Here is a 13563-nt window from a genome sequence, read left to right on the forward strand (position 1 = left end):
ATAACGCCAAACATTACAGTTATCTATCACAGTCTAGTAATGAAAAAGCCTTATTTTGGTTTCTACGGTCTAAAGATATTGTTTCAGCACGAACAAATGTAGAATCTGTTAGTTTAACTTCCGCGGAATTGGTGCAGTCACTGGAGGAAATCGCAGAAGGCTTAGAGAGTCGATTTACGTGACTTCTGCACTATCATATGCCGGCACCTGAACATGATGATAAATTCACAGAAGTCACATTAGGAGAATTAGTGCAAGTGGTAAAGTCACTACCAGCTTCAGCTCCAGGTCCTGATGGCATAACTACAGCAATGATAAAAATAGTATTGGAATTGTTTCCCCAGGATTTGCTTACATTCATAAATTTTTCAATTCAGAATGCATGGATTTATCCAGATTGGAAAGTTGCCAAAGTAATTCCGCTACTTAAAAAGCAGGGCGATGGATGCACACTAGATAACATTATGCCTATTTCTCTGACTCCAAAATCTTGTAAAGTTAATCGAGAGGGTCATACGGTCATATTGAAAGGTGGATAGGCGACAACCAAATATTAGATGACTCTCAAATAGGATTCAGGCCTGGGTGCTCAATTTGGTGTGCTCAAGTTGACTTGGAGAGTCTAATTCAACTCGCTCGCCGCAACAACCAGTACGCGGCCTTAGTGACATTAGACATTGCGAAGGCGTATGACAGTGTCGAGTACACTATCTTGATCGACAGACTTGAAAGTGTGAATCTCCCACAGTATATAAGTGCATGGATTCATAATTTCCTGAGCGGACGTACATTTTATTGCTATCGAAACGGTGTTTATTCTCAATGTCACAAACAGACAAGGGGTGTTCCTCAAGGCGCAGTACTCTCCCCCACTTTTTTTAAATATTTTACTAAGTCACACTCCTACACACCGTGATGTGCAAGTATACGTATACGCTGATGATATCGTATTTTGATCGGTGTCAAACGATATACATAGCCTTTATAAAGCATTGCAGTGATATTTGAATCAGATTGAAATGCGGCTGAAAGCAATACAAATGTCGCTAAATGTCAACAAAACTGCCATCATAGTTTTCCCCTTAACTTTACCAGTCCGGATACCACTGACGTATAATCAGGAGATAATTCCACAGGTACAATCAATAAAATATCTGGGAATGATTTATATAGAAAAGCTTAATTGGCGGACATACATAGAATACATCGCATCTAAAGGAGCACGGGCTATTGGTTCATTACGAAGAGTCAGCAACAGTCATCTTGGAATGCGCAGGAAGACTCTGCTGATGATTTATTGTATGTATGTCGGCCCCATTTTAGAGTTTGGTTGCCTATTATTTCCTCGAGGTCCTGCTTATAAATTACGCCCTCTCGTTCTTCTATAACGCGAATCATTACGTCTGTCTTGGCCTTCCAAAATTTGTAGCGATTAATATTCTTTATCATGAAACTCATCTGCCTTCTTTCTCTTCAAACTCGATTTCGGGTACTGACAGTCCAGACATTACTGATATGCTTCTAATATCTATGCTTCTCCCCAGAGACGCTCCTCCTATGTGTTGATTCGAGATCCGACTGCATTCTTTGCGAATCAGTGGTCTCGACTGCATCGTCCCCAAGTAATTTTGGTGGAGAACTGATTCGAAGCATAGTAAGGATCAGTCCGTGATGTGATTTTCCCAAATTTATCTACTGCGATAGTAAGTGTTGAATTCGATTACATATTTCCTAATAACGCTAAGCTTCTGCCTATTAGATACCTAAAAAGTTTGTTATATGACCACCTTGAGAACCTCCCTATAAGTACAGTAATAGCCACAGATGCTTCTGTCACTGAAGAGAAGGCAGGAGTGGGCATTTTTTCCCCATCATTAAATTGGTCTTTCTCTCTTCGACTGCCCAACTTTACATCAATATTTCAGGCAAAGATATTGGCTATCATTCTTGCTCTACGAAAACTTCCCTCATCTATTTATTCAGCCGTAATCAAAACCGACTCCATATCCTTTTGTTCTGCACTAACAGTGTCAAATTCATTTACCATTCTTCGAACATTTTATTCATCTATCCCCCAAAATTTACGCCTCATCCGTTCGGTATGGGTACCAGAACACATGGGACTCAATTTAAACGAGTCAGCAGACGCACTAACGGCGGCATCTCTAATCAGAGACCCGGTACTGAGGATCCTGAAACCTTCAGCATAGATCACGGCTGCAAGATTGAGAAAATTTTGCGTTCAAGACGAACATGATAAATCACGTATATTAAATAACACCGATTTTCAGCACCTTAGATTCCCTTGGCACAGCAAGTGGTGTTCAACAAGAAAATTTGAAGTTTCATTCACGAGAATGCGTTGCCGAATACCAATGCTTAATTTTTATTCCCACAGGTCTGGTTTGGCATGTCCCCCTGAATGTTTTTATTGCAACGAACCTGAAACTTACGAACATTTCTCTATATAGTGTTGTAGGTTCGACGTGCACAGAAAACGACTTCCAGAAGGTCCCCTTTGCCAAATTTGATCGGCCATTACGCTCCCTGTGATACTGTCTCTTTGGGCGTCGGCTCTAGGACACTGCAATAGGAACGTATCTGATGCCATATTTAATTTTGTTAGTGAAGCAAAGAGACTGCCATGTTAATTTCATTGTTTTACTTTCCTTAATATGAACACAAGAATATTAACTCCAAACTTTAAAATAGTACATCCTGAAAATTGATAACAACGATTAGTATTCCTTTAGTATCATTTCTAAATTACAAAATTCTGCTTAAGTATTCTTCCCTTACCTACTGCCGCCGAATTCATGGCCGATCCCCCGTAACGAGTTGAGCCATATCCGTAGGCACCAAAACAAACCAAACCAAGCTATTTGGGGCTATAGCTGGTTACCTAAGAACAAAAACACACCGGAGCAAATATTCAGAAGAAGATGAGGCGTATGTATGCTGCAGCAAAAATCTGGAGGCCACTCAGCATATCCTAATCGAATGCGAATAGATTCAACCAGTGAGACCCGTGGGTAACGTGCACATTCCAAACGCACTTTTATTTAAAGTCGATCGGAGCATCAACCGGTCAGCAGTCGAGAAAAGCAAGAGACGCGGTCCTGGGTTCAAGTGTCGGGCAAGCGTACTTTTTTTTTTGTCAAGTAATGATTTTTTTTTTCTTTTTCGCTTTCTCTCTTACTCTTTTTGGCACTGTCTCTCACATGGCGAAAACATTTTCGCCACTTAGATATCGCAGAACACGCGGATATCGCAGAAATCGCACGAGCAGCAGAAAGCGAACGTCGGCGGAGCGAACGAATAGAACAGCGCGCGAGCGTCGCACGCAGGCACCGCTTTTCAATCAACGCTGTGCACGGCCGGTCGCCCCAAGGCAAATATATCTGTTTGCTTGCACTTGGCGGCGGCCGCGGTGTAGTGGTTATAGAATGCTCGGATTGAAAGCGCAGGATGGTTGGTTCGGACGGCTTTTTTAGTGGCGCGAGCATTGAGTGGCACTCTTTGTTTCTTGCGCAGCGCTTCCGGTTCGCCTTCCGAGACGACCGGGGAGGAAATTCAATATAAACAACAAAAATATAGTACAGTACAAAATTCATGGGTTTCCTTATAGATATGATATCAGAGCATAAGTTTAGTTACAAGTTGAGTTACTGAAGTGTCTGCGCTAATTATAATTAATTAGGAATCACTGATTACCGCACACGAAAGCACAGAATAGTCGACTTTAGAGATCCGGCAGCCACGTAAGCGCGACTTTGGCGAAATTCCTGGAAACCAGGATGTACAAAGCGGAAGTAATGACGTCACTAATGTCGTCACACACAAGAAGGTGGCACGATATTTAACCGGCTAATTAATGGAAAACAGATGGCCCCGACTTCGGTTCGTGCGTTGCGTTCGCCTAAAGTTAACCTAAAGAACACCAACGCCGAGTTGCGAGTGCCACTAAGAGAAACCTAAGTCAATGATTAGGGTCGCGTACCACTATTTTTCTTTTCCCGTCACGACGTGGCGTGCCCGAAGCAAATCCTGACAGATCAATGGACGGGACAAACGAAACAACGAGCACGACCGGCCCACTTTCCTAGCTCAATTCCTAACTGCCTGTTCGTAGCACATTAAGGATCACGTGCAGTCAAAGGCCTGCTTAATTTTGTGATCAAGGTTTACTTCTTCTTGTTTTGTCCTTGCTGGCTTTTTTTTTCCTCCATTTTCTTAGTATATTGTGTATAAGCAGCTGTATTGAATGAAATTTCAGTAAAACTTCATTTGGGCCTAGTTGGTACATAATTCTGATATGTGTCGTGTCTTCCTTTTGTGGTTCGTCTGAGGTGTTTGCGCTGTAACCATAAGTTCAGAATTGTGTATTGAATGAGAACTTCAGTCGTCAGTTAGGGCATGTCCGGTCCACTTCTTTTCTTTTGTCCGCGTCCTTTTGCGCTTTCCATTTTACAGTATATAGGGTGCCCCGGCTAACGTTAGCTAAGCTGTTCACCTAAAAAAAGAAAGAGTAGAAAACACGGCGCAACTTGCGATTTTATGACCTATATGTATAGGTTATTCCGTTGTCAGACCTCTGACGGCCAGACCCCATAGGTGTTTTGAGGGGAGTAAAATGCAAGAACGGTCGTGTACTTAAATTTAGGTGCACGTTAAAGAAAGCCGTACGGCGAAAATTTTAATTTTAGTCAGCAGTGACAGAGTCTTATTTAATCATAGTGCGTGCTCAACGCGAATGGTGGCGTACATTCTATCGCAATCGCACTAGCGATTACGCTGGAATGTATGCACAAATGTGTCCACAGTCATGTACAAATAGCCGGCGCACGTACTGCATTCAAGGCACGGCAAGTATATATGTTGCTCGTTTTCCTGGCTACAAGTTCGTCCAATAAAGAGCTACGTTTTTGGCGCTTTTACCCGTCATGTTCTTCATCGCGAGCACAAAGTGACAATGCACACACGTTCCTAATTGAAAATTAATCTGAGTCGTCTTGCGTACCTCGTATATAGCCAACCCCACTGTATTTGTGACTGTGTCAGTATATTCAACGTTCTGGCAGCCGCAGTGCGACAGAAGTACTCAAACAGCATAGGGATATCAGGATTACGTGCAATTAAACTTTACCCTTTTCGTCAACTAGTTCGTGGGTCAAACAGCCTCATGCACGACCAAATGCAATGCGGCGTATATATGACTAATTTCTTGCATTACTGCCAGGACGCAGCGGAAAGAAATCGCGTCGCGAGCAGCTATATCGTCTGTGGCGTACCGTGTGGTGCTTGGCTCGATTCGGTAGCACCAAGCCACGTGACACGGGCTGAATGCGGGAGTCATAGCTCCCTGTGAATCCACCTCAGCGTACCAACTCTGTGAATGTGCACTCTAAAAACAGTTGCACCCTTTGGGGTGCATATTTGCGACACAACAATAATCGTCATCTGTCTTGCCCGCATTTACTTTCTTTAACGCTGCAAGCCCGGTACTTCCCATCACGAACGGCATGCGCGTTATCAGCATGACAGAACGTTCTCGACAGGAAAGTAACGAGCGCCGCGTTTTCAAGAAACGAAACGAAAGCAAGACAGATGACGATTATTGCTGTGTGGCAAATATACACCCCAAAGGAAGCAACTGTCTTTAGAGTGCACCCTGTAATTAAATGACACGCTGGAGGCTAACATCTCCAGCATATCATTAACGCTTGTTTCTCTCTCAGTTACGAATGGTGCAAACATCTTGACGGCTGATGCGCTGCCGCTACTCAGGCCGCTGTTTGAATCTCGAGACAACTACAGCAAAAAACAAGCATGTTTTCTTATTATTTTGTAGAAACATACTTATATGGCACACGTTCGCACACATGATCACTTGAACAAGATACCTGTGCTCAAGAAGTACTTGCCTTCAGGCGTGTCTGTACTAGTGAATTACGTCTGCAGTGAATTACGTTGTTGCATATATGCATATATCAGTGGGGAAGAACTGTATGTAGACCCCGTAACGTACTCGGTAACTGAAATGCGTTGTTGTTACCAAAATGCGTTTTTTTTTTTTCTTTAGAATATACCGCATCTACGCCTTCTTCATCGCGGCCTAACACAAAAACGCGGAGCAGCCCAGATATACAGTAGCTCAATCTCGTCACACTAACCTTCTTCAGATAGAACAAAATGATCACGACTTCGCACCATCAGTAAGCGATGCCAATGCGTTACTTGCCCAAGAAGCAGTAAGGCTCCTTCGGTCGCTTGAAGAGGCGCTGAAGAGTTTCCTCTGCGGCGGCACGCAGCAGGCGCCGGCGCCGAAACACCAGCGCCGGATATAATTTGCTCGCGCCCGAGAGCGGCATTCATTACCATAATCGGCGAATTGGTTGGCGCGCGAGGGTCTGCTGTTCTCCGGCGCCTTATTTATCTTGGGCCGCGGTATCTACCTCACACCGCGTGGAGGCGAGCCAGGAGGGGAGCTGCGCACCGGCACGGCCTCCACGTGACCGCGGCGGCCGGTATCGATTATCCATTTAAGGACATAACGTCATTAGGGATCGACTTACTAAGCAATATAAAGCGTAATGAGTATTTTAAAAACTGTATAAGTGGTCCGAGAAGGAAAAGCACTCTCCCGCGGCGCGCCGTGCGCGATCAAAATGAGCCAAAGTGCTGAAGGCATATTAATTGGTTCCAGAAATAACGAAGCGTTTTTATTGGTGCCTGCCCCTTTCTCTCGCCTCTGCTCGAGTGCTCGCGGCGCGCGTTTTCGTTCCCGCTTCCTCTCGCTCCTCGGCGCCGCGTCGTGCTCGTCGTCTATCAATCTATAACTGCGAACGGCGCGCAGCAGTTGATAGAGCAGCGCGCGCGCCCCGACTAATTAATGCTGCGGCGGCGGCGGGGCAGAATATAAAAATGCAAATCGCCCCCCTCGCCCCCCCTCTCTCTCTCTCTCTCTCTGTCTCTCTCAGTACCAAAGTGGGACTGCCTGCTTAAACGTCCACAAAAAAGGCCTCCTAAATGGAACTGGCGCGCGCACGCAAGAAAAGCACTTTTTTCTGCGCCGCGTTCGTCGACGTCGCGGGGAACCAACTCGCCGCAAAGTCCAAAGCAGGATGCCTCCCCGATTTGCCCGACACGTACAAGTGCGCTCGCACGCTTGTCGAGAAACGCGAAAAAAAGCGCAGACCCCACTCACCGCCGCACGCATCGCCTCCATGCGTGATGGGATTTCTCATTAGGGGGTCAGTGCGGGGAGCGTCCCCTGTCCTGGCGGCCTTCTTTCTGTTTTTGCTTTAACCGCTGGCGGGTATTTGCAAGTGTAATCGCCTGTCCGCGAAGCGGCAGGTGAGAGGCGTCTTAAGATAACGGAGTAAAACAGCACCAGGAAGTCCCTGCAGCGCTCAAAGTGGTTTGGCGCCGGTGGCTTAAAATGCCGCATGTGTACGCATACGATCGACTCGACTCGGGGACGCTCTTGCCGAGCCATTTGTGGCGCGTCCCTAGAGGATACTGTGAGAGAGAAATAATGAAGAGTAAACAATAAAACTCTGCCTGTCCTCTGCCGCTTGAGCGCTGCTCCGATATAAGCTTTATTATTGCTCTTTATTACACGCGCCACAACGCGGCCGACACTATACGCAGATTACGGACACAGGTTTCGCGAATGTAACGTCGGAGACTAGGGTGAGAAAGCAACGCGCGCATTGATATCGCCGTGGGGCTTCAAGACACATTACCATAACCTCCGTAATCGTTTTCTTTTTAATCGCAGATATTATGGTTCCATGCCTCCTTAACAGCTGCCAAAACATTTGCCGGCTTATTACTTGACTTACCTTTTGCTGGGTATTAAAGGTAATAATCAATTCTGCCTTTATATTTTGCTGCTCTTGTATTTAGGCGCACGTTGAAGAAACCGAGGTGATAAAAATTAAGCAGAGGTCTCCCACTACGACGTGCCGGGCATGTAAAATGCCAGAATTTAATTAATTGATTCTTATCTTGCCTGCTTTGCTACAGCCGCAGCATCTTCCGTTAATTATCTTTGTTTGTTTGTTTGTTTGTTTGTTTGTTTGTTTGTTTGTTTGTTTGTCTGTTTTCTTGCTTGCTTGTTCCAGATCACAAAAGATGACACTTCAGTGAACCTAACTGTTAGCAGATTTCATGATTTAGCGAAGAAAGTTCTTAACATACGTGGATCGACTATTTTCTCAAGCACTGAACCCATCAGACTAAATTTTCCTGTCAGTGAATATGGAATATACAGCATAAGCTGCTTTTGATAACGTAGCACTAACCGTACGTGTACTAAACACACGGAGGGCCATTGCAGAGGACCTCGGAAAGGAGCGGCCAGATGCCAGTGTTCCAGCTAATGCAGCGAACAAACCTCGTTAGGTGGCGAGAAACGCATACCAACCATTACCTAGGGAGACAATGATTCAGTAACAATAAAAATAATAATCGCCTAGATGCATTTTCGTAATAAGTTTCATCCGCTTTATAAAGAGGGAACCCATAAGGAAACGAGCATATTGCATCGTGTGCTATTACCAAACGCATGAAACACTCAGATGAATCCTCGTAGAAGACGCTACAGGGCGTCTGTATACCGTGACCCGTATTTGCGGTTCTTTCAGTGCGTCGCCACAAGAACGGAGCGTTATGCGGGCCGACTTAGCTGAATGTGCCTCACAGATCCCACATTAGCTCATTACTCATTCCGTCGGACAAGAGCCATCTTCTCGAGTTGGTTCGCTCCCCAGTGCGCCGCCCCGGGCGCTCCGACAAGAAGCGACACTGTGCGCTCATCGAGGAAGAGAACGCGCCTCGAAAGCCTGGCCGGCCTCAAACGCTTCCGACGGAACACAAACGGGCGGACAATAGTGGCGCATGTTCGGGCGGCAGGATACAAAAACAGCGCAGCACGTACCAGAAGAGGGCGAGTGCGAAACGGGCGAGCTTGCTAAGCGACACCAGATTAGGCCACTTAGCGGCTCCGCGTCCCGAGCGCGCGCGCGCTGTATAATACGGTGTCCCCGCAGCCGCCGCGAGCCCGCTTAGTTAACTCCTCGGGCCGGGTCCGTTCCTCTCGTTAAATGCGGCCCCTGGGCGCCTGCTCGAAGACGCGCGGCGACCTCGCGACGCCAGTTGGCGAGCGCCAGCCATTCCGCCCACTGCGAGAGGTACCACTTAGCGTCGGCCCGCGCCGGCCGGCCCTTCTGTCTCCATCGGCCGCTTGGTCCCCCGAGCCATTTGCTCCGGACTCCCGATTCCCATTAGGTATTTCTCGGCAATCAGAGGACCGGCGCATCCCCTTCCTTTCCGCTACTTAGGCGTCCTCGGGTCGTTACCGCGCCGCCGAGGAAGGCGGGGGAGGCGGCTGACAGAGCCAAGATCTGTCGACGACGGACACTGCCGGCGAGGGGCGCCGCAGCAAATCCAGGCCGGTCGGACACGGGACTCGGCTGCCCATTACCAGGCATCCTTTCCCTGCAGCGAGGACGTGAGCCGCAGCGGCTGCCGCAGCCTCTCGGGAGAGCTGGCGCACCATTTTTTTTTCTCTCTCTCTGTCACTTGCGAACACCGTCGCGTGCCGTTTGGCTCGTATTGTTAACCATGCTTCTGACATTCCACACACGCAACCACGATGTTTTAACATCTTGCTAAGCTGAATCATCGAACGTTCTGTGGTTGCTTAAAGAAGTGCGACACAGCTAGCACTCTTCGTCTTTGAGTGGCACCTTAAGTTTGGCATTTCTATAATACAATAACGTATATAACCGTGCTCAAGCCATATTCTAGCATCTATCGGAGAGAGTAACACAAGTTACCTTTATTCAATTTTTTTTTTTGTACTAGAGAAAGGAAGCTACTATTTGATAGTACAAAAACTTTGCGACAGATCAATAAGATAGATCGGTGTACTAGTTGGAAATGCATTCCTAGAAAAACTTAAAGCACTATAAACATACAGGACGCAGAAAAAGAACATACCACACGCGCTCACTCACACCTGAAAAGTTGTGAGTGAGCGCGTGTAGTGTGTGTTGCTTCTCTACGTCCTGTGTGTTTATAGCGCTCTAAGTTTTTCCAATAATTTAGCTACAGATGTTGGACATTTTTCATGCATGAAGAATTTTGCGCTGCCCTCCAACCAATATGACCTAAGCCAGTTTGCATTGTGAGATTTCACGTCTCGAGGACACCTCTGTGCTGTAAAGTACAGTTTAGGAAGAAGTGCTTTGGAATAAATTTTGACGAATAGGTTATTTAGCATGCACTGAAACCATACTACACGGCCGAAGTTTCCGCTACCATGGAAAAAGTTCCACCATGACTGGAGATCAAATTTGTCACTTTGCACCCATCGACGGGACGCCCTAGCTCTTGAGCCATTGCAGCGGCTAGCATTGCAGCGGCAGCTATTTCGGTTGAAGCGAAAGCTAAGGTTGCCTGTGCATCCGTGTGCTGATAGTGTTTTGGCACACATTAAAGCAACCCGGGAGCTCAACGCTAATCCGCTGTCCTTCAGCGCGATGTCCTCCACAGACTATGGTGTTTCTTTCGAATGAGGGATGACATTCCAAATTCGGATATGTATAATACAATAACAACGTTAAGAACTTATATTTGACCCATAAAATTACTAAAGCTTTCGGTCGCATTGTCCAACACAGCCCAGCATGGGTCTTGCTAAAGGTAGGTAGATATTTTTTATAGAAAATAGGCGTGCTAGAATCTTTCGGAGGCGTATCTGTAGCAGCACTTTCAGAACAGCCTGACGATGACATTAAGCAATTTCGCCATTTGTTCTCTTGCCAGAGGGGAACATACTTCGATTCACGAAGTAAGCCCAGCATCCGTCGGAAAGCAACGCGATGACCCATAAGACGAAACAGCGCATTCAGAACATTGCCACGCACGTCACGCAAGAAAGTGCAGAAGATTGATTGGTGGAACTTTATGGCTCTCCTCTTGTAGCAGCCGGCAACCCCAGCAGTCAACGCGGCAACATGTACTTGAGGAAGGGTTTAGACTTTCGTTATACCGATTTCAGGTCGTCAAAAGACCGTCACATCTCTTGTGTATATGCGTGTATGTCTCGCCGACGTAGTCGGCTCATGGTTCGACCAGCGTGCTGCCTATGGGCTATCCACTATGCTCAGGCGACTTAGTCAGCGAAATATGCATATCCTACCAAAATCATATCCTACCAAAAATTGTAAAGACGCCCGCTAGGCTGTGTGTTACGGCGCTACTGTTGGCATGCGAAGCTTCAGCGCTGGTTGCCTATAGAGGTCTAGGACCTTCATTTAACGCTAACCAGAGAAAAGTAGAAAATATCATGGCAGTACTCTTAAGAAGAAATAAAAAGGAGCGCCTCGCCCCTCAAAGTCGGCTATGCTCATGCGTCAAGGAATTTTTATCATCAACTGCTGCAGAAGAATGCACCTGGCATTTCGGTGCACTTGGCATTTTGGTGCAACCACAGCACGCTCCTGCATGCTATGGTTGTTACAACACGCGCCCTACGTGTCTCGACCATGCTGAACGCCGTTTCAGCCAGCCGTCTTCAACGAAGCTACGCATGCTCTAGCTGTGGCGGCCGTATCAGCGCGGTCTCATCTTCCTATACAACGCGCCACCCCAGAACCACCGAAGTGTGATAACGTAGAAAAGCTCTATGCCTCGACGCCACAAATCTGCACGCGCCATCAAGAGAGTCGCACTTAGGGAATCTCGTGACCAGAGGGAAACCTCCATTAGGCGACGCTCGCTGACTAGCCTGGATAGTCTGCGCGCGCACATTCATCGCGCGGAGCTAAATGCCTCAGAGCTCAGTGCATGCATCGCAGTTTAACTGGTTTCTGGCACGCTTCCGCACTTGCGATACCTTCACTGCAGTGCACTACTCTCGAGGCGGCAGGCAATGCCGGTCACGCACTTCCGTGTTGGCACTCATTAGTCTGCAGCTGCACTCACCTGCGTCTCGGTGACGTTTAGTAGTTTAGCCATCTCCGCGCGCTCGCTGGACGACAGGTACTTCTTTATCTCGAATTGCCTCTCGAGTTCGAAGATCTGTCGTCCCGTGAACGTGGTGCGCGCCTTCTTCTTGCGGGCAGCTTTGTCGCCACTTTCTCCGCCGTTGACGGGGCTCTCCGAGAGCCGGGCCCGGCTCCCCGGGTTCGGCTGCTGGGCTCCGGGGCTGGCGCCGGACGGGATGCCGGGGCTGCCGCCCGGGTTGGTCACGGCGGGCGTCGGTGACGCCGCCGCCGACGGCTGCTCGGACTCCCGGCCTCCCGGTTCCTTCTTCCTCTTGGCGCCCTTTGGCACGGGCGCAGGCCGCTGCACGCCTGCGAGAAAGAACGGCGACGCGTTTACCCGTATGCCGGAACCCGAGCGTGGCAATGTTCGGCGCATTTCCCGATCTTTCACGTGTCAAGCATTAGGCGATAGCACGCACCAAAGCGAGAACAAAGCACGCTCTAGATGCGGCGATTGATACTTCACTTCCCCCCCGAATCGTTTGTTCTGCAGCGGTCAACTTCCGTTATGCCTAAGACGAAGAACGACCTTGGAGTTTCAGCTTCCTTATACGGTTGTATCGCAACAGCTGCCGTTCGTTGGTGATGAGAATATGTAGGGCGCTGTACGGTGCCTTTCTATATTCATAACTTCTGCTGCTCTATTTTTTCTCACTGTTGCACAACGTACCTCAAGAAGCGCAGCAGTGACAGTGATAGAAAGAGCTGCTAAGAAAAAAAATTGCTTTTTTTTTTTGCTATTCGCGTTCTTTGAGTCTTGCTGTCTTACTAACACAGCCAGTATGGGAAACCCATCCACGTCACCAGTAGAGATGTACGCATATGCATTCAGAAATGGAGGTTCTCGTGACAGTTGAAATGAAATTGAAACTGCCATATACACACATAAACGTGAAGCCCCAGTCATGCCATCTCCGTAATCTTCTAAAGGTTAAATCAAGGTATTATTATTCTTATTATCTGCTGTCACTTTACTTTGTCAAAGAGCTGCGGTTTACAAGCATGTATAGCCTGGCTGCACGGAAAGAGACGAGTGAATCCGAGCAAGCAAGTATCTTCTGGTAGAAATACAGTTTTGTACGCTTCCCATAGTCTCCAATCGGGGAGCTGAAGTGGGTCAAGTTACTTTCACAAATTAAAGGAAATAAAAGCACTTAAGATAGCCACGAAATTAATTTATTTATCATCGATTACCATTCCTCATGCGCACTGATCCCTTTACGAGCGACAGCGCACCATAGAATGGGAGGATATTGCTGTAACTCAAGTACGGTTGAATTCATACAAACACGAGGCAGAGCAGCCACAATATTGAGAGGCTAGCTGAGTACAACAGAAGTACGGTTGAGTACTACAACAGTTTGCTAGCTGAGTACAACAGAAAAGCAGGGCTAGCGCTCGCACCATCTGAGAAAAAGTGAACGGGTCGCGGACAGTGTCACCAGAACTTAAGTACACGCTCTTTGGGAGGAAGAAAGTTGATTTCACAATATAGTTGTCAAGG

General features: G+C 47.3%; 1 protein-coding gene across 1 annotated transcript in view; it reads right to left on the reverse strand.

The window, feature by feature from the left end:
* The window catches only part of LOC126545964 (uncharacterized), a 54893-nt gene extending 42458 nt beyond the window's left edge, over window positions 1-12435 (reverse strand). Inside the window, exon 1 of the mRNA XM_050194012.3 lies at window positions 11998-12435. Within this exon, the coding sequence (XP_050049969.2) occupies window positions 11998-12435 (438 nt within the window). The remainder of the gene's footprint in view (window positions 1-11997) is intronic.
* Between the last annotated feature and the right edge of the window lie 1128 nt (window positions 12436-13563).

Source organism: Dermacentor andersoni, chromosome 1 (assembly GCF_023375885.2).
Source record: "Dermacentor andersoni chromosome 1, qqDerAnde1_hic_scaffold, whole genome shotgun sequence".
Lineage (NCBI taxonomy): Eukaryota > Metazoa > Arthropoda > Arachnida > Ixodida > Ixodidae > Dermacentor > Dermacentor andersoni.